General features: G+C 42.8%; 1 protein-coding gene across 1 annotated transcript in view; it reads left to right on the forward strand.

Annotated features, from left to right (window-relative positions):
- The window catches only part of ZNF407 (zinc finger protein 407), a 678,079-nt gene that overhangs the window by 57,960 nt on the left and 593,976 nt on the right, over window positions 1-26,143 (forward strand). Inside the window, exon 3 of the mRNA XM_075314622.1 lies at window positions 8,456-8,570. Within this exon, the coding sequence (XP_075170737.1) occupies window positions 8,456-8,570 (115 nt within the window). The remainder of the gene's footprint in view (window positions 1-8,455; window positions 8,571-26,143) is intronic.

Consider the following 26,143-nt stretch of genomic DNA (forward strand, 5'->3'; position numbering starts at 1 on the left):
ATATCTGAGGTAACTTTATTTGCTGACGTTTATCTAATAAACAACTGTGTTCCTTTTGATCAGGCACTATTAAAACCTTAGGGGGCGGATCCACTGCCCAAGCCTCATCCTCATTTCCCACATACTTTAAAAGGGTGTCATATCCTGCTTGTCCTCAGGGATTCTCTTCACAGCATTTGGACTCTGGCGACTACCAGGATGAAATCTTAGTCCTGGACTTTATTCACAACTGTCCCCTGATGAACCTTGTGGAACGAGCAGGGAGAAACGCGTCGGGACGACGTCTGAGGATCTGATGTAATTGGCAAGATAAGTCATACTATCATGTTGACTAATTCTATCACTAAGTTATTTTAATTCACTTTTGCACATATTAGTGTAGTGTAGGGCTGACCAGAGTTATTTCAGGGCTTCCCGTCGGTAAATGGGGGCGCCACAACCCTACGGCGTCATACCCTCCATTTTTAGGTAGGGTGACTGGAAGGTCAGCATAGGGATATTTTCCCACCCCTCCCCCTGGCTATTTATTATATTTACTGTCCCTACACTACTAGGGTGAGTGTTACACTTTGGTGAAAAGTTTTTATACCTTTTTAACGCATTATTTAAGGTTATATTTTAAGGGGATTTCTTCTTTGGTTTTGCATATATTGTTTCCCTCCTTTATTGGCTGCGGCCTGGTTTTGTTTTGTTTTTTATCTTCTGCTTCTTCCCTGCATCCAGCAATCACATGATCACTGGGTCAGGAGGAGGAAGCACTGTCAGTGCTTCATAATCTCTATACACAAGCCATGGTTCAGCTTGTGTATAAAGCGGTTAAGGTAAACATGGTAATAAACCATGTTTATCTTTTCTGTGGGATGTCTGGCTGTGTCGAACAGTCTGCTTCCCACCCTCAAAGCTACACAATCTTGTGCAAGCTGTTTAGCCTGCATTAATGTTTTAGAACGTCAGGGCAGAGTAAAGGTACCGTCACACTAAGCGACGCTCCAGCGATCCCACCAGCAACCTGACCTGGCAGGGATCGCTGGAGTGTCGCTACACGGGTTGCTGGTGAGCTGTCAAACAGGCAGATCTCACCAGCAACCAGTGACCAGCCCCCAGCCAGCAGCGACGCGTGGAAGCGATGCTGCGCTTGGTAACTAAGGTAAATATCTGGTAACCAACCCGATATTTACCTTGGTTACTAGCGCACACTGCTTAGCGCTGGCTCCCTGCACACCTAGCCACAGTACACATCGGGTTAATTACCCGATGTGTACTCTGCTACTTGTGCAGGCAGCAGGGAGCCGGCTTCTGCGGACGCTGGTAACAACGGTAAACATCGGGTAACCAAGAAGCCCTTACCTTGGTTACCCGATATTTACCTTCGTTACCAGCGTCCGCCGCTCTCACGCTGCCAGTGCCGGCTCCCTGTTCCCTGCACTCCTAGCCACAGTACACATCGGGTTAATTACCCGATGTGTACTCCGGCTACGTGTGCACAGAGCAGGAGCCGGCACTGACAGCTGAGAGCGGCGAACGCTGGTAACAAAGGTAAATATCGGGTAACCAAGGAAAGGGCTTCTTGGTTACCCGATGTTTACCGTGGTTACCAGCGTCCGCAGAAGCCGGCTCACTGCACATTTAGTTGTTGCTCTCTCGCTGTCACACACAGCGATGTGTGCTTCACAGCGGGAGAGCAGCAACTAAAAAAATGGTGCAGGGTATTCAGCAACAACCAACGACCTCACAGCAGGGGCCGGGTTGTTGCTGGATGTCACACACAGCAACATCGCTAGCAACATCGCTGCTACGTCACAAAAGTCGTGCCTCAGCAGCGATGTTGCTAGCGATGTTACTTAGTGTGACGTGGCCTTAATATGTGGACTGCCTGGATCTTTATAGCCTATGTCCAGTCCAAAAGTATTTTCACTAAGGCAGAATCGGAGGTAAAATTGGTTATGTTGCCCCTCGTACAAAAAGAAAATGTTTTTCCAACTCTCTTGATGGAAAGTATTTGATGCAATCATCTCGGCTACTGAGCCAGTCGATATAGACATTCAACATTTTTATATATGTTGGTCTAAATCTGTGAAATGTACTGAAGTCACGCTGCATATTTCTCAGCCTCCTTGTCTAGGAAGATATTCCTTTTCTATTTTTATACAATTTGCATTAGCCCTTTTTGCACAGCACAATGACAATTTAGAATGTCACCAAATTAATGATTAATTTAGTTTTATCTGCATCATTTAAATAAACTGGAGTTTCTGTGCGTGATTGATGAGATGTGATTGCTGTTAGCTGCAGTCCCAACCTGCTTTTGACATTTAAACATATAAAGCTGACTAGATATAACCATTCAGGTGCTAAATATATTTTACATCTACTTCTGCTGCTAGAAATGGAAGTATTAAGAGATCTAGCCTCATTGTCATTGAACTGTGAAATATTCAACCTTGTCTGCCCGTGCTTAGTACTGTTGACTTTTTTATTTCTTTTCGAAGATTAAAATTAAATGCTTCATTTTTCGTCAGCTTTTGGGAATTACATTAAAATATAAGACTCTCAAATTTTACCGAGGACTTCATTTCGACAAGGCATTTTTGGAAGCTAGTCTTCTTTCCAAGGACAGTGCACAGTGTGCCATTGATCATGTTTCATTCCGGGTATATTCAGTCTTAGCACAGCCTTCCATGTATACTTATTAGATGACTACATGTCATAGGAGGGTTCCTGAAGTCATCGGAGCACGTAACCAAGCATAAGATAACCTTATTGTCGTGATATTTGACAGTTTGATATACTGCACCAGCTCAACTTACTTTTCTAAATATATAGGATTTTTGGATTTGCTGTGTAACAATAAGCTAATCTAATCACATTTTTGAAATCGCACAAACCTTGACCTTACAAACGTATACCGGCTGTTGATCCATTGCCCTCTTTACCTCCAGTCTGCTGTAAAATAACCAGTTAATCACACCAGTTCTATCTTGTTTCATATATCTGCCCAATGCACGGCTCCAATAATAAAGTTTGTGCTCAAAATAAATAATAGCCAAAATGTCAATACTTCTAGTTTCCAGAATAATCATAAATTCTGGGCTATAAAACAGTCGTAAAGGCATAATATTTTATCCGCAGTATATTCACACATTGCATGTCATTACAATAGCAGAGTGATGAATCACCCTCGCTGGGTGACAGGAAAAATCTGAAATAACCATGCCAATATGAAATGCTGGAAAGTTAGGACACCGCTTCTGAATTACACACTTATATAGGAGATATTGTAGAGGTGTTTTTTATTTATAAGTAATTTCTTTAACAGAGGTTAAATATACCAATTAAAGGGGTATTCCTAGCTCCAAGATCCTATCCCAATATGTAGTAGGTGTAATAAAAATAACATTCTCAAATACCTTCAGTTAGAAATGTAGAATAGTTCTCACAATTAGCTATGTCACTTGCCTTATGTGCAGGGCAGTAGCGTAGCTAGCGGGTGAGCAGAGGGTGCGGTCGCCCCGGGCCCCATGCTCAGAGGGGGCCCACTCGGAGCTACAATACTATTACTGTATCAGTGACACTGCACCTTTTAAATATAGCGTGCAGGACACGGTTGAGCAGCACAGTGTGCGTTGCCAGGTCCTATCACACCGCGCACCTGTCTGCAGAGGATTCCCTGCTGTTCCTCCAGGACCAGCGATGCTCAGTGCCAGCTCCGCCTCCCTCTCCTGTCTCAATGATTTCCTCCTGCTGCACACGTAGCTCCGGGATGGTGGTAAGATGCTAAGAGTATGTAAGATTGTGTGCAGTGGGAGAGGGAGGTGAGGTACTGTGATGACAGAGTTTTCATTACTGTGCAGTGTGTGGGCCTGATAACATGTATGTAATGAGGTGATGTGTGGGGGAGAGGGGCTATTACTCTGTGCAGTGTGGGGGCCTGATAACATGTATGTAATGAAACGATGTGTGTGGGGGAGAGGGGCTATTACACTGCAGTGTGGGGGCCTGATAACATGTATGTAATGAGGTGATGTGTGAGGGAGGGGGCTATTACACTGTGCAGTGTGGGAGCCCGATAACATGTATGTAATGAGGGGGATGTGTGAGGGTGGAAGGGCAGCTGTATATTATGAGGGCCTGATAACATGTATGTACTGAGGTGAGTGTGTGTGTGGGGGGAGGGGGCTGTATATTATAAGTGCCTGATAACGTATTTACTAAGGGGATGTGTGTGGGGGAGGGGGGCTGTATATTATAAGGTCCTGATAACATGTATGTACTGAGGGAATGTGTGTGGGGAGGAGGGGCTGTATATTATAAGGGCCTGATAACATGTAAATAATGAGGGGCTGTGTGTGGGGAAGGGGGGCTATATATTATAAGGACCTGATAACATAGTGATAACATGTAGTGTGGGCTCATCATACTGTTTATAGGGGAGGTGTGGTCCCATTATATTTTGTATAGGAGAGCTATGGGCCCATTATTATTGGTATAGGGGAGGTGTGGGCCCATCATATTGTGTATAGGGGAGCTGTGGGCCCATTATACTGTGTATAGGGGAGTTGTGGGCCCATTACACTGTATAGGGAGCTGTGGGCTCATTACACTGTGTATAGGGAGTTGTGGGCTCCTCATACGTATAGGGAGTTGTGGGCTCCTCATACTCTGTATAGAGAACTGTGGGGACATCATACTTTGTATAGAGAGCTATGGGAACCATCATATTGTGTATAGAGATCTGTACCTGGGAGACTCCGGAGACCATGTTAAATGTTAAGTGGACTCTTAAGAAGCATTATTGTTATAGGCACTCTGGGTATGGTGACAATCACAGGCACACTGGGGGCATTATTACATTCTGGTAGCAAAATGTGGACACTTTTCTAGGGCACTTTCCAAGGGCAATAATAATTTTGAGGGGCCAATTTTACCATATAGAGGGCACAAATGAGGCATTATTAGCATGTGTGGATACAGCGGTGGCATTAGTATGTGGGGTGGTAAGAGGAGCATTGTTATTGTACCGCACAGCAGTAACAGTAATAGGGGGAACGTATGGCAGCAGTGGCTCAGTATTGGGGTATCAGAAGGATGAGGGGTTTGTGCAGGTTGGGAATAGATGGGGTCGGGGCTGGAAATGTGAGAAGTCAGATGAGTCTGTGTTGTAATCTCTGCAGACGAGCCCTGGCTGGAGAAGTCATGTCGGGCTGGGCCAGAAACAAAAGACAAGAAAAGTGAATGAGTTAATCAGAAAGAACATTAGCTGTAAGTCACCACCTATAATCATACTATAATCTCTCACATGTACTGCAGGACTGATATCTACCACTATATGGTCACCATATGGCGGTAATATAAGTGTTGGCCTTTGTGTAGATTTATTTTTAGTAACAGCGCGGTCATCTGCGGAGATTCCTCTATACGCATTATTAAGGCGTGATACTATAGTTGTTACCAGGTTATGGGCCGATACAGATGTTTCGCCCCCACTGAGCTGAACCACTAGCTACGCCACTGCAGGGCATTGCAGCTTGGGTATCCATGGTTAAGACCACGCATTTAGTGACAGTTGCTGGTGGTCATAGATAACTAAGCTACTGTAATCTCCTGCACATGAGGTTAGAGACATGGCTATATCAAGAGAACTATAGTACGTTTCCAATTAGAAGTATTTGCTAATATTATTAATACACCTACTGTATATTGGCATAGGATCCTGGAGATGGGAATACCCCTTTAAGTGTAAGTGCATGGAATGAAACAATTCATATATTCATAACAGTATTTAGAAAATGTAAAGAGCGGGCTCTTACAGGGGTTGTCTCATGATGAATTTTCAGGAGCACACCATACCTGATTCTCTGCTTCCAACTATGCCATGGATTGTGCGCTCCTGAAGATTTACGGTTCGGACTAGCAACATAGTCGCATCGCTAGTCCATAGTTTGCTCTATTCCGAGCTGTTAGAAGAAGCAGCTTTACCTCTACAGCATGGGAGAAATGCAGTGGGATAGAGGCTGGTGGGATCCAACAAGATGGTGAGCTTCAGAATGATGTGAGCAAGGTGTAAAACATACAGCCCGGTTGTGCCATGTTGTGCTCCTTGCCTAGGTAATTGGCATTTACCGCGTGCTAGCAAGGGGCACATCATTCTATGTGCCCATTGGTGCCTAGGTGATGTAGTCATGGGATGCCAATGGGTTCTACTGACAGGGGTCTGTTGAAGACCCCTTGCCTGACTTAACTACTCCTGTGAAAGCCTATAAAAGACAGTAATTTTAGCTATATACAGCAGTACTGAGGTATTGCTGTATATAGCATAAGAAATAAAATGATTGCCGGTACAAGCCCTTCAATGGGACTAATAAAAAAAGTGAAGAAAAGATTTTTAAAAATATGAAAAAAATAAAAGTTAAGATCACCTTTTCCTCCCATTAAAAATAAAAACATAAAAAATGTAAAAGCAATACACACACATGTGGTGATGTTACGTTTATAAAAATCCACTCTATCAAAATATAAAATTAATGAACTCGACCAGTAAATGCCATAATGAGAGGCAAAACCTAAATGCCGGACTTATTGTTTTTTTGGCCGCTGCAAAAACAGAAAAACGCAATTAGAGACATGCAAAATTTCTCGTCCACCCCAAAATTGTATCAATTTAAAACAACAGCTCAGGGCACAAAAACAAGCGCTCACACATCCCCATTGACCGTAAATTTAAAGCATTACAGGTCTCTGCAAATGACGACACTAGTAACATTTTCTTTTTTTGCATTTTTTGGTTTGCAAATTTCTGTGGTTTTTTTTCGCCACTTAAAAATAAAAAAAAACAAACTACATGTTTGGTGTCTCCATAATTGTACTGTCATGGAGAATTATATTACTGGGGAATTTTTACAGTATAGTGAGTACAAAAATATAAAATAACAATAAAAAAGAATATAAAATAACAATTGTGGAATTGCTTTTTTTTTTTTTATTTTTTTTGCAATTTGCCGCATTTGAAATTTTTCCCCGCTTTCCAGTATATCCTAAGTTAAATGATGTCATTCAAAAGTACAACTCCTTCCACCAAAAAATGTCCTCTTACTCCTATGTTGGCAGAAAAAAATAAAAAAAGTTAAGGCTCTTGGAAGAAAAAGAGGAAAACAACAAAGACACAAATAAAAAAAAAAGGAGAATAGCCATATCGGTAAGAGGTTAAAGTTTTATTACCCAGACAATTTTCAGTTAAAGGGACTCTGTCAGCAGGTACCATGTTTCCCTGAAAATAAGACACTGTCTTATATTATTTTTGCCCCAAAAATGCACTAGACTTAATTTCGTTCGGGGTAGGGCTTATTCTCTAGGAAACACAGTTGGGGATAAGTTTACTCCACAAACCAGCAGACTCCCTTTCCCAGCAGACTCATACCAGATCCCGGATGTCTGTGTCACTCCCAGGTGCTCCTGTGATCTTCGGCTGCCACTCCCAGCAGGTATGCCACGCGGTCCTCCCCTTCTTGTGGCCGACACTCACATACATCAGGTCGCGCACACACATAATCATACACAGACATCAGATCGCACACACAATCGCACACACAAACTCACCACATCCAGCGATACCGATTGCCTTTGGCCGGCAGGGAGACCTGTGTAGCGCAAGGATCTGTGGTGGAACACATAGAGGACCTTCAATGGAACACATCAATGCGTTCTACTGCAGGTCCTCCATGCATTCCACAACAGGTCCTTCTTCTCCACTGTACTGCGTTCCATGTTCCTCTGCTGGAAACAAGAAATCGGTATCGCTGGATGTGGTGAGTGTATGTGTGATCTGATGTGTGTGTATGTGTACGATCTGATGTGTGTGAGATCTGATGTGTGTGAGTGTGCATTCCACCCCAGGTCCTTGATGCGTTCCACTGCAGGTCTTTCTGTCTGGTGAGTATGATTGTGGAGTCTTCTTGTCTTCTCTCTTTTGGGGGTGTCTGCTTTTTATAATGAAGTGGCCTGCAGTATTCTTTAATAACGTTTTAGCTGCATGGACACTTCATTATGTAACCACGGCTAGGGCTTATTTTCAGGGTAGGGCTTATATTTGACCCAGAAGTGGCTTTTACAATGTAAGTCCATAAAGCATCGTAACGAGGGTCCATAGACTTACATTGTAAATGTGACTTTCAGCTCACACCGATTCAATCGGATAGTCTGAATCTGCCTCTTTCTTGGAGGGTTTCTTTAACTATTTTCTGACTATATAAAAGAAAAAAAGCTATACGTTTTTATAATGATAGAATTGGTTTTATTTTATGTATTTGCCATGATCTGTTAAGAAAAACAATCTGCAAAATTTATCGATTTAGCTTATTTTGTTTGGTGATGGTGCAATCTTTATGTGATGTAGAACAGGTCAGCAGATCACTCTGTTATGTGACAGTTCACACATTGCTACTTTTTTGTTTCCCGTTAGGCTCAAAGCCATTTAAATGCAAAATATGCAACTTTGCAGCAGCTCAGCTTGGAGATGCCAGAAACCATGTGAAGAGACACCTTGGGATGAGGGAATACAAGTGTCATGTATGCGGGTGAGTAAACCGCTTGTACTGCGCCTGTCGATCTCTCCGGCGCAGTAGAGCGGGCTACAGACTGTACGTTGCTTTGGAAGTGCTCCTGATGGCTAGCATTATGCATGCATACCCTGCTTTTCATTGTTATGGTAAATTCCTTAAATACAGTGATGACATTTCTCTCCCACTCCTAATCCTGCTCTGTGGATGAGCAATTGTATGGGGCTACAAGGTCAATCTGAACCTGTAATCTGTAAATTGCCTAAATTATAGGATGTTCATTCATATTGCCAGAGAGAACTATAAATTATACTTAAAGACATCAAAAATATACAACTTGGAAGCAGATTTTTTTATGCCCCTGTTTTTCCACATTATTCTAAGGAATACATCCCTCAGGTAGTTTCATGTTTTTGAAGAGTGTAACTTTTTTTTTATTTATTTTTTTATTTTTTCTTGTAAAATATCAAATTGCGCCTAATGTCATTTTTTAATGAGCTTTCTCTTGCTTTCTTCACTTTCGAAATCTCTTTTCTCTTCAAAGAATTCTCATTTTCAGTGTTTAATTGTCCTTCTAAAATGTTACATTTTATTCAAGGCAATGAAAATACCAAATGTACAACTGATTCATTTCAAGGAAATATTTTAAAGGTTTTAACTGTGTGGCATTACAATGTACAAAGTAGATTTTAATATTCTAGATGCTGGTAAGGATTTTTTTTTATTAATGTTATTATGCCAATAAAATTAACCTTCTGAATATGTGCATCATATAAAACCAATTTACGGGAGCCAGTGTAACCAACGTGAAGAGGTCTTCTAGCTGATCCAAAGAGCACTGCCATTCAGTTACAGTTAGTACAATGCACAAATGGCCGGATTATATTGTATTTTAACTTACAGCTTTACCTGCATTACAAATCTACATGACTTTATGACTAAATGGCCATTTCGGTCTAACGGCCGTATACCCACCATGATGTGTTCATGCTTCACTTTATTATCAAGACACATCTTTTAGATTTAAAACCCATGTTCTCTCTGTTTAAAGGGAACCTGTCAGGTGCAATATACACCCAGAATGACGAGCAGTTCTGGGTGCATATTGCTAATCCCTGCCTAACCATCCCATCATCTAGTAGCATAGATAAAGAGATCTTTACAAAAAGTATTTCTAAAGATCCTCTATGATATGCTAATGAGCTCAGGGACTAGTCGCAAGGGCATTAGTGCGTGCGCTCATCTTGCCCTCCTAGCATGTTAGCACTCCCACAGGACAGGGGTGTGCTAACATGCTATTCAATGCCCATTGCCCACCGTCATTATCGACGGTGATATGCATACCTGTGTCCATTACACCGCCTTTGAACGCCGGGCTTAGGGTCAGTGCGCATGATCAGAAGTCCCCGGATTTTTAGTCATGTGCACTACACCAGTTTGAAGTCGGGACGTGTACACCCGGCTTCATAGTGCGCATGACCGTAAGTCTGGGATGTCTGATAATGAGCACAGAGGTGAAAATCAGCATCTATCGTGGTGACAGCAAAGAGGTGAGCGACCATGCCTCTGATGCTGCACATTCATTAGTATGTTAGCATGCCCACAGGGGCGTGCTTACATGCTAACGGGTCTGACTAGCCAAGGGACGTAACGCCCTTGCAACTAGTTGCTGGCTTCATTACCATATCATAAAGGATCTTTAGAAATACTTTTTCTAAAGATCTCTTTATCTATGCTACTATAGGCTGGCACTACTAGGCAGGGATTACAAATATGCATCCAGAACTGCTCTTGGTTCTGGCTGCATACAGGACCTGACAGGTTCACTGTAAGTGGGCCTCGTAGTTGTAAAAAGCAGGCTTGTTGAGCAGTGTGTATCCTCAAGAGGTTGTTAAGAGAACATCTCGGGGACCTCTCCAAATTCATAGAACTGTTTTTATTGTTACTGCATAAATATTCATGCATCATACTGAAAATATCCTGGCTGCGTTTCTTGTTTTATTGCTAATTCCAATTCATAGGACGTACTATAAATGTGTTGTAGAAGCGGGTCCCACTGAACGGACCCAGATCCATCTTAAGAACGATGCCCCACAACTTGCTGCTTCAGTTGGAGAGGTGGTTGGGATTCCCGACTTCTCAGCTGGCAGCTGTTTATGTCAGATCCCATGTAGGTCCATTTCTATCACTTGCTCATCACTACATATAAAATGTGAGAGTGCTTGCCATTGCTCGTTATTCGATCAAGCGCCGGGCTGCTCAGGTACTTGTGGTGTTAAGCCGAGTATCACGAGTGCTCGGAAGCACAGGCTTGCTTCACTGCATGATGTCAGCAGGCACTCCAGTGAGAGCCACTCGAAGTCTCTGTATGGCTCTCACTGGGGATTTGGACATACTGTGGCCAAAAAGCCCCATTATTCCTATAAATGCTCTGTTTATGGCTGGCTCTATGTGGGCGGAGAGCCGAACTGCCTAATCACTGACTTCCATTATACTCGTTGCTCGAGTTGAGCCTTTTCAGAACATCTGAGCTGCTCGAATAGAGTTACGAGCACTAGAGCATTTTAATGCTCGCCCATCACTATTTATATGCCATAAATATACCAGATGGGAAAGGTCTTTAAAAGGAATCTGTCACCAGGTTTTTGCCACCTAATCTGAGAGCAGCATAGATAGATAGATAGATCGCTATATAGCCACACACAAGGCTTGGAGATGTTGATGTTCCAGAATGTAATATGACCATCTAATATATAAAGCTCAGTGTATGTATATGTGTATATATATGTGTGTGTGTGTGTGTGTGTGTGTGTGTGTGTCTGCTAAAGGAATCTGCACCGTCGCATTTACAATCATGACATTTTGCACAGACGCCCCATGTGACCCAGGGAACATCATAGACTATGTTTTGACTGGAAAAATGAACCCCACACTTTACAGTTACTCCCAAAAATCCTGCCTCCATTAATCTGAATGGAGCTGGGAGATACGGGCTATTAATAGCAACTGTCAGTGGTTGCTATAGGAACAAAATAAACTGTTAGTATAAGAAGCTTATGTGTGAGTGAGAGACAGAAAAAGACAGACAGACAGACAGAGGCACAGACAGAGACAGCCTTGGAAAGAGACAGAGAGATAGAGACAGCCTTGGAAAGAGACAGCCTTGGAAAGAGACAGCCTTGGAAAGAGAGAGCCTTGGAAAGAGACAGCCTTGGAAAGAGACAGCCTTGGAAAGAGACAGCCTTGGAAAGAGACAGCCCTGGAAAGAGACATATGGGGAAAGAGAGACAGACAGACACAGACAGACACAGAGAAAGAGAGAGACACAGAGATCGAGACAGAGAGACTGATACAGAGACAGACAGAGAAACTGATACAGACAGAGACAAACACACAGAGACAGACAGACAGAAACTCGACAAGAGATAGTTACTATCCCGGGCAACGCCAGGGTACTACAGCTAGTATTTTAATAAATGTTTTTTTTTTTTTTGTTCAAAAATAAATGGTGATTGTTGTCCATGGGAAAAAAATAAGACATCCCCTGAAAATAAGCCTTAGCCCATTTTTCGGACGGAGCAAAAAATAATATAAGACCCTGTCTTATTTTTGGGAAAACACGGTATTAAAATGCATATTAACCCCATATCTGCAGGTTTATAGCCATATTTTTACATGACAGGTTCAAAGGGAACCTGTGACCTGTAAAAAAAAAACGTGTTAATTTCGAGTTAACCCCTTTATGACCAGGGACGTTACTGTACGTTCACAGTAGAAATGTGTGGCTAACAGGCGCAGGTGTATCGGACCTCTACCCGCTCCTATTAACCCCTTAGATTGCGCTGTCAAATTACTGACAGCGCAATTTAAATTGGCGCGATGGGGATCGCGCTGTTCCCTGCCGTCAGCGGCGGCCCTGTGACATGATCACAGGGCGCCTTAGTGTTGCCATGGTAGTGCAGGTTTAGTAGAAATGCACGGGCAATCAGACACTGCAGTGATAAAGTCCCGTAGAGGGACTAGTAAAATAAATTAAAAATTGAAAAAAAGGTTTTAAAAAAATATGAAAAATAAAAAAAACCTAAAAGTTCAAATCACCCCCCCCCGTTCGCCCCATTGAAAATAAATGTTAAAAGCGATATATAGATATTTGGTATCACCACATTCATAAATGCCCGATATATCAAAATATAAAATCAGTTAATCTAATTGGTACACGTCGTAGCGAGAAACAAATTCCAAACTCTAAAATTACGTTTTTTTGCAAAATGTAAAAAAATTCAATAAGGCGATCAAAACTTAGCATCTGCACAAAAATTGTAGAATTAAAAACAACAGCTCAAGACACAAAAATAAGCCGTCACTGAGCCCCTGATCCCAAAAAATGAGAACGCTACGGGTCTCGGGAAAATAGTGCCAAAAGCATTAATCTTTTTTTTTTTTTTTGGGACAAACTTTTGAATATTTTTCACCCCTTAGATAAAGGTAAAAGTATACATTTGGTATCTACGAACACGTACGATGTGAGGCATCAAATGGGCCCATCAGTTTTACCATATAGTGAACACTGTAATTAAGACTAAAAGCAATTGTGCAATTGCACTTTTTTTTTTTTTTTTAAATTTAACCGGCCTTGGAATTTTTTTTCCGATTTTTCCAGTACACTATATTGTAAGACTAATAATTTCATTCGAAAGTACAACTCATTCCGCAAAAAATAAGCCCTTATATGGCAATATTAATGAAAAAAAAAAGAAGATATGGCTCCCGCAAGAAGGGGAAGAAAAAACAGAAATGAAAAAACAGAAAATTGCCTGGGGGTGAGGGGTTAATAATGTTTGAATCCTGCCTGGTCAATGCACATTGAACCCCGCTGCCAGGAGGAAAAGAACTTTAATCCTCCTGGCAGCGTTCGGGTACCAGTCACGAGGGTGGTGCCGGCATGCGCTCAGTGCATGGAGAGCGTCAGCTGTTATCGTGCCCCCACACTCAATGACAACCGCTCTGCATTAGAATCAGCTGTCAGTTAGTACAGGGGTGTGTGGTTACAGCCGCCGCTCGCCATATACAGACCGGTGACTGAACTTGCGTCGGCGCCGCCTTCATGACTGAAACCCGAACACTGTCGGGAGGATTAAAGTTGTTTTCCTCCCGGCAGCGGGGTTTACTGTGCAGGCACCAAGCAGGTTTCAAACTCTATTAACCTGCAGATTAATCCTATATCTGCAGGTTAATAGCGTTTTTTTTACGTGACGGGTTCCCTTTAATTGGAATGTCTACTGACTTTTATGTGAACTACGATGGTGCTTGTAGAGACACTGAATACTTCTGAGCAGCAGGACACCCTTTGTTATCAGATAATTGCAAGTTGACTCTTTAATAAAAAAAATAAAAAAAAGATTGTCATCATAATTTTATAAATTAGTCTTTCATGTCTAAATCTACCTAGTTTTTCATTAAAGTCCCCATCAGTTTCATTTTGGCAACGCTGTAAAAATATTGAAGCCGGCCTTTGATGAGTGCAGACTTGTTAAGTAAAGGAGAACATCGGAGAAGTCACCCCTTAAGGGTTGGATTAATTGTAATATTAAAAGTTAGGGCAGGTTATAAATGTAAGTATAGACAATAGAAGAAATAGATATTGGATTAGAGGCGGCTCGGAGTGTCGGAACATTAACACTACTGACAATGTCAATTCATTAACATTGATGGCTAAATAATCTTGAAAATGCTCAGTGGACCTATTAGTTCCTGAGCATGAGCAGCTCATGCGGCATTTCTTCATTAGTTTTAATTGCTATAAATTTAGAAATTTTAAAAATGTCATTTTATAAGGTGAAGTGATCTTTCAGCAACATTAATTCTTTAATTTTGTCACAAACAGAAGGTCTCACACTAGGTAGTTTTTTTTTATTAATAATTTCATTTTGAGGTTTTTGCAATGTTTTTATATTCTGGCTATGATAGAATGATAGTAACTGACTTCAGCTTTGTCCAATATGATTATCATCAAGGAGCGGGCATTGTTGCAATATTGCACTGGTATCTTTCATTTTATTAGAGGAAACTTGTCAGAAACTACTCCCCCTGATCCCTTATTTGACTGTTTAGCCCTTTTAAAGAGAAGACCATCCACCGCGCTGTTTTTGCAATGAGAAATTACATTCAGTCCCTGTACACACAGTGCAGTTTTGGATGCGGTTTGGGTGCAGTTTGTTGCCCTAAACTGCATGCATTTCCTTCCCCAGCAGTGTCTATGAGAATTACACTTTTACAAAGCCATTGACTACCTGTCTCCTCCTTACATCTGTGACCTAGTCTCCCGGTACCTACCTACACGTAACCTTCGATCCTCACAAGATGTCCTTCTTTACAACTCTCCTATCTCCTCTTCCCACAATCACATAAAAGATTTCGCCTGTGCCTCCCCCATACTCTGGAATGCTCTATCCCAGCATATCAGACTCTCGCCTACTGTGGGAAAGCTTCAAGAGGAACCTGAAGACCCACCTCTTCAGACAAGCCTACAACCTACAATAGCCCTCAGTCTATTACACCACTGCGCAATCAGCTTGGTACTCACCTACTGTACCCTCACCCATCCCCTGTAGACTGTGAGCCCTCGCGGGCAGGGTCCTCTCTCCTCATGTCTGTTTTGTACTGTTAATGATTGTTGTACTAGTTTATATGAATACCCTTTTCACTTGTAAAGCGCCATGGGATAAATGGCGCTATAATAATGATAATTTAAAAAGGCTGTGTACATGTGGCTTCTTTTTTTGCTTGCAGATTTGGGTGCGGAAAAAAAAAGAAGCAGCATATCAGTTCTTTTTTGCATTTTTCCCTGCATTTTTCCATTGAAATTAGTGAAATAACAAATGGTCAAAAACGCGGCGAAAACACGTACGTTTTTTGACATGTTTTTTCAGCCAGAGGGTGCGTTTTTTGCTGAAGAAACAAAACTGCAGTGTGCGCACATAGCCTTAAAGTTCTGTCTAGTAAAGGCACATCGGCACTACCAGAACTTTAAAAATCGATTTCTCACTGTTAGAACACTACTTTGGGGTCATAACAAGGTTTATTTTCTTTTCTTTTAAAGGGCAACATACCTATATTAATGGTTTGGGTAGAAGTATTCTGCTTTTGTAGAAGTTTCTGAAAGGTTCCCTTTAAGTATATGCTTTTACTGTATAAGATGTAAGCAGCTGGCAGGTAAATTGCTGCATGGTAAGTATGTGCCCCTGAGGTTTCTATTGTCAGTGGTATGAATTCTGGTAGGAATTTGGCACTGAGTAACATTTTGTTATCAAGTATGTCTAGGTAGATCTCTAAGTCTGGATTTTAGGAGTGGCTTTAGAGACTCGGTGGGATGGTTAGTCCCATGCAACCCTCTGGGTTTTAGATCTGATCCATGTAGGACACTAGAGAATGAGGTAATTAAAAGGGGAGTGTTGCCTGTGTGAGTAGTACAGGGGAAAACTGTGGGGCGATACATCAAAGTTTTTACCTCAGAGGGTTTTTCGTGAAAGTTTCTGAACAGTCACAGCACGTACTTCCTCAACCACTTTTCAGCTGTTCGTATCCTCACGCCAATTTTAAGCAGCTCTGTCAAAATAAACAGCGTTGAGATGGTACGGTGCGTGGCTACGATTGGCCGTCAAATTGATTAAAAAGTGTTGGCGTTTCTTATGCCAGAAATGTTACTCTAGCCCAGGTTGCGGAACCTACAGCCAGTAATGACTTTTTATGCAGCCCCCGTGCACATTCCCGGGGACCGCACTGCTGTGGCGGCAGCCACGCTTTTCTCGACTGCTGGCCCTTTAAAACCCATTGCGTGAGCAAGGAAGCGCACGCTCCCTGGCCCTGTGGTGAGATGCTAGAATGTGTGGGCTCCTTCAAGATTTTGACTCCAGCCCGTACATTGTAACAGACTCACTACTAAGTGGTAGAATGTGCGAGGTCCTTCCGGGACCTGACTGCAGCCTGTACATTCTAGGCTCAACCCTGGCCTGTGCTAGATTGCTCAGGGCTTACCTTGTGGTTGGTGTAAGCAGCGTGCTGCACTCCAGTCACAGAAAAATAGGTGTGGCAGATTTACCGGACTCCCTGCTGTACATGCCTCCCGGACCCAAGTTGTGTGACGCCCCCCCTCCTTAACCACCAGTACTGTGAGTACATAACCCATCGCTGCCCCCCCCATGCTATTTACCCTCTAGTGCTGTGTGTACCTCTCAATACTGTGTGTACCCCCTAGTACTGTGTGTACCCCCCATTGCTGTGTAACCCCTCAATGCTGTCTGTACCCCCTGGTGATGTCCATGCCCCCCAGTGCTATCTGCACCACCTAATGCTGTCCATGCTGCCACCAGTGCTGTCCATGCCATGGTCAGTGCTGTCCGTGTCCCCTAGTCCTCTCTGTGTCCCCTTATGCTGTCTATGCTCCCCAGTGCTCTGTACTCACCACTACTGTATGTGCCCCCCCCACTGCTGTCCGTCCCCCCCAGTTCAGCCCATGCTCTCCTGGTGATATCTATACTCCCCCAGCTATCCATCCTACCACCTAGTGCTCTCCGTGTTCCCTCCTAGGGCTCTCCATGCTGCCTCCTAGTGCTGTCCGTGCTGCTACCTAGTGCTGTCCGTGCTGCTACCTAGTGCTGTCTGTGCTGCTACCTAGTGCTGTCTGTGCTGCTACCTAGTGCTGTCTATGCTGCTACCTAGTGCTGTCCATGCTGCTACCTAGTGCTGTCTGTGCTGCTACCTAGTGCTGTCTGTGCTGCTACCTAGTGCTGTCTGTGCTGCTACCTAGTGCTGTCTGTGCTGCTACCTAGTGCTGTCTGTGCTGCTACCTAGTGCTGTCTGTGCTGCTACCTAGTGCTGTCTATGCTGCTACCTAGTGCTGTCCGTGCTGCTACCTAGTGCTGTCTGTGCTGCTACCTAGTGCTGTCTGTGCTGCTACCTAGTGCTGTCTGTGCTGCTACCTAGTGATGTCTGTGCTGCTACCTAGTGATGTCTGTGCTGCTACCTAGTGATGTCTGTGCTGCTACCTAGTGATGTCTGTGCTGCTACCTAGTGATGTCTGTGCTGCTACCTAGTGATGTCTGTGCTGCTACCTAGTGATGTCTGTGCTGCTACCTAGTGATGTCTGTGCTGCTACCTAGTGCTGTCTGTGCTGCCACCTAGTGCTGTCTGTGCTGCCACCTAGTGCTGTCCGTGCTGCCACCTACTGCTGTCCATGCTGCCACCTAGTGCTGTCCGTGCTGCCACCTAGTGCTGTTCATACTGCTACCTAGTGCTGTCTGTGCCTCTGCCAGTGCTGTCTGTGCCTTTGCAAGTGCTGTCCGTACTTGCGCCAGGGCTGTTCATGCCACTGCCAGTAGTGTCTATGCCGCCGCCAGTCCTGTCTGTGCCCCCTAGTGCTGTCTGTGCCCACCCTAGCGCTGCCTGTGCCCCCGCCAGGGCTGTCCTTGCTACCGCCAGGGCTTTCCGTGCCATCGCCAGTGTTGTCCGTGCCCCACTAGTGATGTCTGTGCCCTTCTAGTAATGTCTGTGCCCCAGCCCCTCCTGTGATTTGTGTGCCCCAGCCCCTCCTGTGATGTGTATGCCCCAGCCCCTCCTGTGATGTATATGCCCCAGCCTCTTCTGTGATGTACACATTCCCCAGCCTCTCATCTGATGTATATGCCCCCAGCCCTTCCTATGATGTATATGCCCCATCCTCTCCTGTAATTTATATGCCTCAGTGTCTCCTGTGATGTGTATGCCCCCAACCTCTCCAGACCAAGGCAAACCTGGAAAAACAGTTGTGTGAAAAACATGATCAATATCAGGAAACATCACAGCCACACCAAAGAGAAGCTGCTCCGGCCATCACAGTAGAGGTGAGTTAATTAATTGTTTGACCAAATATAGAAGGGTAGTTTTCACGTTGATAATTTTGTGCGGCCCCTGACGGTTGGCAGAAAATTCCAAATGGCCCCCGGCAGTAAAAAGGTTCCCCACCCCTGCTCTAGCCTCTGATAAGATGCACCTCTTAAAACATTTGGCATATTTTATTCCTACACACCCTTCATTAAGAAGGTATGCGAAACACAAGTCTTAATGAATTTGGGTCTGTATTTGTGTAGAAAACCAAAAAAGTTGAGTACTGCTGAAAGCGACATAACACGACTAGACAAGGACTTGCTTATTGTGATCTCTAAGAGAGTGAGCTTCCCCATGGCATCCTGCCCATTTGTGTGAAAAGTGAATTGTATGAAATCTGCCTAAGAATTTTTTTTTTATTGTTTGCTTCTTCCTGTAGAAAAGCATTGTGCTTTATGTGCTGCTGGATAGAGATGAGCAGTTCCGTGGAGGTTGGGTTCGTTGGCAGCCAAGGAGCTGAGCCTGCACTTTCTCGAGCTTGACCCGAACCCCGGAGCAAGTAACTGATTGGCAGTTTGAGTCTCCGCCTACATACACGCAGCCATAAAAAGATCCCTTCCAGGGGCGGGCTTTTTCAAACTTTTTTTGGCACACTACATCCGATCATGCTGTTGTTACCCCCAGTGTGTGCCATTCAGATACTGGGGGCTCGCACACGACTGAGCACAGCGATGCTCGCTCAAGTAAAGATTGCATGTAACGTACCCGAACCTCAGATTTGCTCATCTACTGCTGGACAAGCGAGCCTTATGTTTTACTGTCAGGGAATTGCATATTTTGACACTATATTTTATGGTGACTTTTTGCTAATTTCCCACAAAGGTTACCTGACCTTGCATTCTTTCACTATACTGGGGCTGAGAGACATAAAACAAGGAGAGCCCTCCAGTTTTTTTGTTTTTTTTCCCGATTAGTTTCCACTCTTTTAGGTATAATTTGTATGCCTTTAAAATCTAAATCATTAAATGTAAAGCCTGATTTATACGCTGCAATTAATCGTGCGATCGCACCTGCCCCCATCATTTGTGCGGCACGGGCAATTTGTTGCCCGTGTCGCACAATGCTGTATCCCCCCGTCACACGTACTTACCTTCCAAACGACCTCGCTGTGGGCAGCGAACATCCACTTCCTGAAGAGGGAGGGACGTTCGGCGTCACCGCGACATCACACAGCGGCCGGCCAATAGAAGTGGAGGGGCGGAGATGAGCGGGACGTAAACATGCCGCCCACTTCCTTCTTTCCGCATTGCCAGCGGGACGCAGGGAAGCTGCAGTTCAGCGTTCCCGGGGTGTCCCACGTCGCGATGTGTGATGCCCCGGGAACGATGAACAACTGGCGCAGAGAAGGACATGCGATATTTAGAAAATGAGCGACGTGTCAACGAGCAACGATTAGGTGAGTATTTTTGCTCGTTAACAGACGCTCGTAGCTGTCACACGCTACGATATGTCAAACGGCGCCGGATGTGCGTCACTTACGATGTGACCCCGACGACATATCGTTTGATATATATAAAAAATGCTGTAAAATGCAAAAATTACTTTTCCTTCGCTTTCACATAGTAATTCAAAACATATGGTAATTAAAACAGAAAAGTATAATAATAATTTTCTCTGTGTCCCAGAAACTTAGCTAGATTCTCTTACTATTTTGTGTCTGGCTTTAAAACAACTGGCTGAAGCAGGAGCCTCTCCCCTCTGACCTGCTAGTCATAGGGCTCCGATATGATTAATCTCCATGCACAATCTTCTGCATTTTTCCAGACGAAAATAAAAAGTGTCCTTTATAGAATTTCCACAGTTTTTTTCAGGAACATAGAGAAAACCCTGTAGCCTGACATAGTATGTATCACGTTTACTTGTATAATTGTCTAGGTTTAGCATCCTTTTAATCTTTTATTGTATAAAACTACAGCACGAGGCATGCAGTTTTTCTTCTTTATCTGTTTGGAGAAGGGGCATGGTTTAGAATTCTCTCCCGTTCGCTGTAACTACAGTTGACGCCAAACTAAGTCACAGCTGCTTTTTAACACATTAACTAAGACACAAGGACAGCTAAAGTGTTAAAGGCTCTTATTTTTCTGGCATATTTCTACAAGATTGTTTCTGGATGTTGTAAAAGCCACTATAGAAGTGCAAATCCATGTGGCCTGCACTTTTCCTTATCCCCTGCTTTGGGCATAGTAGGTAGTAGGTTCTTTAAGGAGAATTTGTCACCAGGTGTTTACTTTGTAATATAATAGCCCAATGATTACTGGGTTGTGTTTTGCTGTTTGAATATAATCAGTGTTTTATCAGCAGGAGATTAGTACTACATGACAAGCTGCCTTGTGTCTTCTAGTCCAGCCACTCCCCCACCATTAATTAGCAGCTCTCTGTCAATATACAGTTTAAACAGAAAGCTACCAATCATTGGTGTGGGCAGCATTATAGAGGGCTCGGCATTCAGAGCTCTGCTTAATAAATATCCGAGAAAACTATGATTTTATCAGAACTGTTGCACCCAATAAACTAATTAATACATCACTGGAATCAGGCTCTCTGCCCCTACATCATATTGCTGTCGGATTACATAGCAAAAACCTGTTGACAAATTCCCTTTAATGCTACGATCACTATTGTAATCTGTCAGGAGTCAATGTAATATAGATTAAAATGGATAGGCTTAACCTATAACTTGTGTGCCTTAATGTAAAATCTATAATAGGGTCTCAAACCTATAATGCCCCATTTATAATAATCATGTGACAGAAGAGAGCCTATGGGCACAAGGGTCTTGGTACAACTGCTACCTTTCTAAAGCTATTTTTTTTAAGCATAAATGGATTGCAGGAGCGGATTTTAGCATAGCCAAATAAATGGCGTCTTCAGCACATGCTGTTTACACCAGATCTATGAAGAATCTTAAGATGTTCTGCTGCAGCAGATGACTGCACTGGCATTGTTTGCCTTTTTCCCCCTCATAATGTTGATTGCATATAAAAAAAATAAAGCTAAATGGAAAATTGAATATATTTAGCCAAACATTTTTTCTTTCGTGGCTCCACCTAGTTTTTGTGCATTAGAAGGGATCTTTGCGTGGATGATTATAATGTCACTTTCTGACCTTTGCAGCTTGAATAATTGTAAATCATTGCTTCATAACGTGTCAGAGAATGTCTGTACTAGGCAATTAAATGGCAGAATATAATAGACCAAATTATTGCCTGTCATGTTTTCAACAACACAGTTAGTATTTGAGTTACACTTAATCATTACGTGCATTAGCAACTTCATTGGAATCCAGCTTCAGGCTGAGCATGAAATACATTACATTATTTAAGCCTCTAATGGTAGAAGTCATTTATTTGTGTTGAAGTGTACAACATGCAGAGTTTCATAAAGCAAGAAACACTTGAGAGCTTAATTTATCCAAATCAAAGTCGAAATGCAGATAAACACAAGTGGCAAAAATTAGTAATTTTTACAGGCTGGAAATATTTAAAAATACATGGTTGTGGGTAATTGTAGACAGCAGGAATAAATGAAAATTTCGGCTGGCTGGTGGACTCAAGCTGTTGTGTGCTTAAATCATCCAGTGCACTGTACTGCGTATTTAACAATTCATAACGCACAGGCTGGCTACAAATTGGACTAGATGGCATAGCTATTTTATTTCATGCCGTTGAGCTGAACATTTTGGAAGCCTCTAAATTTTCATCCTCCGCTTATCTAAGGAGATGTTTTTTTACGACATATTTCAGATGATTTGTAACTTTTGTAAGTTAGTTTCTTTTAATTAATCTTGGCTTTTAGATTTCCCTTTTTATTTCCTAGTGCCAGCAACATATGTTTTTCTGCTTTTTTCTACCATGGTTGCAGGCATCTTGTTAAGCCCTCCAGCCTCCACAGTCAGTGATGGTTTGACGGACACTAGTAAAACTCTTCTTTCACGGTAGGCTTTTCTCAGGGCGTTGCCACACATGCTGCTTTAATTTCTATTGTGATTAGTTTAACTCAGTTGTTCCCAAAAGCCAGTCCTCTCGGTCCCCCTCCCTCTCAACTAAGGAAATCCTGAAAACATATGCTTGGGGGGCCATGAGGACAGGAGTTTGAGAAACAGATCATATTTCAGGATTTCCTTAGTTCTTAGGTGAGAGAACCTGTGGCACTCTCATGTGTCTTAATATTTCTTTATTTTACTCAATGATATAGTGCCATCATATTCCATAGCACTTTACAGACATGATCATCACGGTCACCATCTGGGCTTAGAATCTAAACTTCTTATCAGTATGTCTTTGGAGTCTGGGAGAACTCCACAAAACTCGGAAAGTGTACTCTGTGCTGATGTTGTCCTTGGTGGGATATGAACCCAGGACCCCCTGAGCCACTGTGGTGATAATACCAGTACTAAGGAAAACCTGATATGTTAGGGGTAGAGGTAAGCAAACCCACAGAAGTTTGGCCGGGCTTTAGATAAAGTTTGGTTTATGGCCTGGACTTGACCTGAACTCCACTGATTGGACAGTTCAGGTCTCCGCAAACATGCAGCCAGCCATAAACAAATCCTTTCCGGGGGCAGGTAGGTGGGGTTTCTGATCATTGCTGTTGTTAATTGTTGATAATTGCTGTTGTTTCTTCCAGTGTGAGCCATTGAAACACTACAAGCTGCTCGCACTGGGCCAAGCACCAAGCGTACCCGAGCACAACGATGCTCGTGCAAGTGGTTTTCATACGTAAATCACCCAAACCCTGTTTTTTGTCTGTTTTTTTTTGGGACGAACACCGAACCTGAGGTTCACTCATCTCTAGTTAGGGGCCGTGAAAACTGGAGTTTGGGAAACTCCGGTTTATATGTATAAACTGATTCCTCAGGGGTTAATGGTAAAAAACCTATTCTAGTGGATCATTCCTACCAGAAACAAACATATCTCGTGCTCCTTGAATAGCCGCACATCCCTCACTAGTAGTTTTATTACGGTTGAAGCAGAGAGAAATGTTTTACAGTCAAACTGAAAGCAGCTGATCTGGGAAATGCTGAAAATGTGAAATATTCCTGGTCAAGTGGCCTGTTTATTAGATAGTGCAGTCTTAAAGGTCCTTCTTTTCATGAGAAGTGACTGGAGCAGACTCTTTATCTTCCTGTGAAAAGTAATCGTAAGAAGCCCAGCAGGTAGAATGGCATTACTTTTTCACTTGCCCCCATTGCCCTCTCTGCATCAGCAAACTTGAAAGTGCACCTTACCTCCAAGAATTGAAAGAGTCTTGAAAATGAACTAGATCCCACCGGTGAAATTTGTAGTTCAGAGCATCTCATTATACTGTACTTTACCTGATCAGATGGTACTTAAAATTCTCAGCTTATCTACTTAAGTACCACTTACTTATGGATTTAATTCTCCATTCTGCTCTTACTGTTTTAATTTGTTCATGGTCTTAGTTTTGTAAGAATTCCCTCTCATCACGTGCGGAAACGTATCTATTTTTCATGCTCTCTCGCATGTATATTTTGCTATTTTTCATCAAAGCTGTGCCTTTTCCCCTGCAACGGATGCTTTTGTGTGTTTTGTTGTAATTTCCAGCGTTGCCTGATACACTCTGTGTGACATTACTTAATTATGACAATTTTTCATCTCAGCTAAATTGTAAAATCCACATATACTACAATTGCACCTACGAGAGTAGAGCTTTTGGATCATCTGTTGGAAGCTGGGTGAATTAGGCTGTGCTCTATAAACTCCATTCAGGCCTTAAACTGGTTTATCACTTAACTCTTCATCTTCCTTTAACTTGTTTGGTTTTCAACTCCCTTTATTATTATATCATCATAAATTGTGTCAACGAAGCACACAGCCAGATTGCTTTTTTAAATCATATCTTACTCCAGGTTATTAAATATTGTTTTTTATTTTTGGAACATTGTAAAGGCCGCATTCAGGCGTCAGTATTTTGCATGTATGCAAAATAACGGTACTGGTTTCATCAGTGCTTGGTCAGTGTGTCATTATGGTTTTTCACATATGCAGAGTGACGCTATCGTTGTGCTGTATGTGTTTTTCATGGTCCCACAGACTTGTACTGGCTCTTTTCATCCATGCTGCGGAAAAAAATTGAACATTTTAAAAGCCCCATAGACTATTGATAATGTCTTTAAAGCACTGTGAAGTTAATAGTGTTATATAAGCAAGCCAAATATTTCACAGTTTTCCAACAAATGTTTCACATTTGGACTCATCAGTCCAAAGCACCTGCTGCCGGTTTTCTGCGCTCCAGTCCCCATTTCCATGCAGGGTAGCTTGGCCTTGTGTTCATGTGGAAGGTATAGTTCTTGGCCACATTTTTTCCGTGAAGACCACTTCTGGCCAGACGTCTCCGAATAGTCCTAACTTGTTGCTGGGTCCCACTAGATGCTGCCAGTTCAGAGCTGATGGCACTACTGGACTTCTTCCAATTTTGAAAGGAAGTAAGGATGATGTGTAATGATGAGCGAGCACTACTATTCTCGGGTGCTCTGTACTCATAATGAGCAGATTGGACACTCAGATGGGTGCAACTCAAGTACCTGAGTATAATAGAAGTCAATGGGGAGCTTGAGCATTTTTCCGGAAGATTTCCCGGAAAAATGCTCAAGTCATCAATTGACGTCCATTATACTCAGGAACTCAAGTTGCACCCATCTGAGTGTCTAATCTGCTCATTATGAGTACAGAGCACCTGAGCCTCATGGTGCTTTCTCATCACTAATGCTGTGGTTTTTTTTTATCTGCTGCACTAAGTTTCCTTGACTGACCACTGTTTCTGCGGTCTTCATCATTGGCCATTTTTGGTACCTCTTCAATAGAGCTTGAACAGCTCATTTTGAAAGTATCTACTTTGACATCTTTTCCTGGGAAACACCTTGCTAATCCTTGAATATTTTTGAAAATTGAATATGAATTTGAATATTCTCAGTTTTGCCATGGTGTAATACCTCTGACATGGTAGTGATGATATGGCCCTACGGAGTCCTGATCTCTGTATCGATTAGTCTGTCTGGGATTAGATGTAGAGACAGAAGCTTTGCATAAACCTATATGCACAGAAGATCTGTGGTTGATTCTCCAGGATGTTTTGAACAACATCCTTGTCAAGTTCCTACAAAAACTGCATGTAGGTATACCTTTAAATAAAAGATGTTTTGAAAGTAAAGGGTGATCACACGAATTATTGATTTGATTTCAATTTTTTTTTATTGTTCATACACATTGTAATTCAGTAACTGATGTAAACCATTAACACATTTTCTTTTGAAAACATTATAACTGTGCAGCATTTTTTCCACACCTTCTAAGAAATTTTACATTAATGAGGTGTATGTATGTATGTATGTGTATATATATATATATATATATATATATATATATATATATATATATATATATAAATTGCCTTATTCTATCTGTCTGTCTTGCTCCAAAATTGTGTCCTTACGGTGACACAAAGCTGATTGGCCGCTGGGCTCGCCATGGCCCCCCACCCCGCACGGATTGGCCGCTCGCCCAGGCTCCGCCCCCACACGGATTGGCCGACCGCTCGCCCAGGCTCCGCCCCCCCCCCACGGATTGGCCTCTCGCCCCGGCACCCTGCACGCATTGGCAACTCTGCCACGCCCCGCCCCCCTCACGCAATGCACGCTCGCTCTGGCCCCG

This window comes from Anomaloglossus baeobatrachus, chromosome 6, assembly GCF_048569485.1.
Source record: "Anomaloglossus baeobatrachus isolate aAnoBae1 chromosome 6, aAnoBae1.hap1, whole genome shotgun sequence".
NCBI lineage: Eukaryota > Metazoa > Chordata > Amphibia > Anura > Aromobatidae > Anomaloglossus > Anomaloglossus baeobatrachus.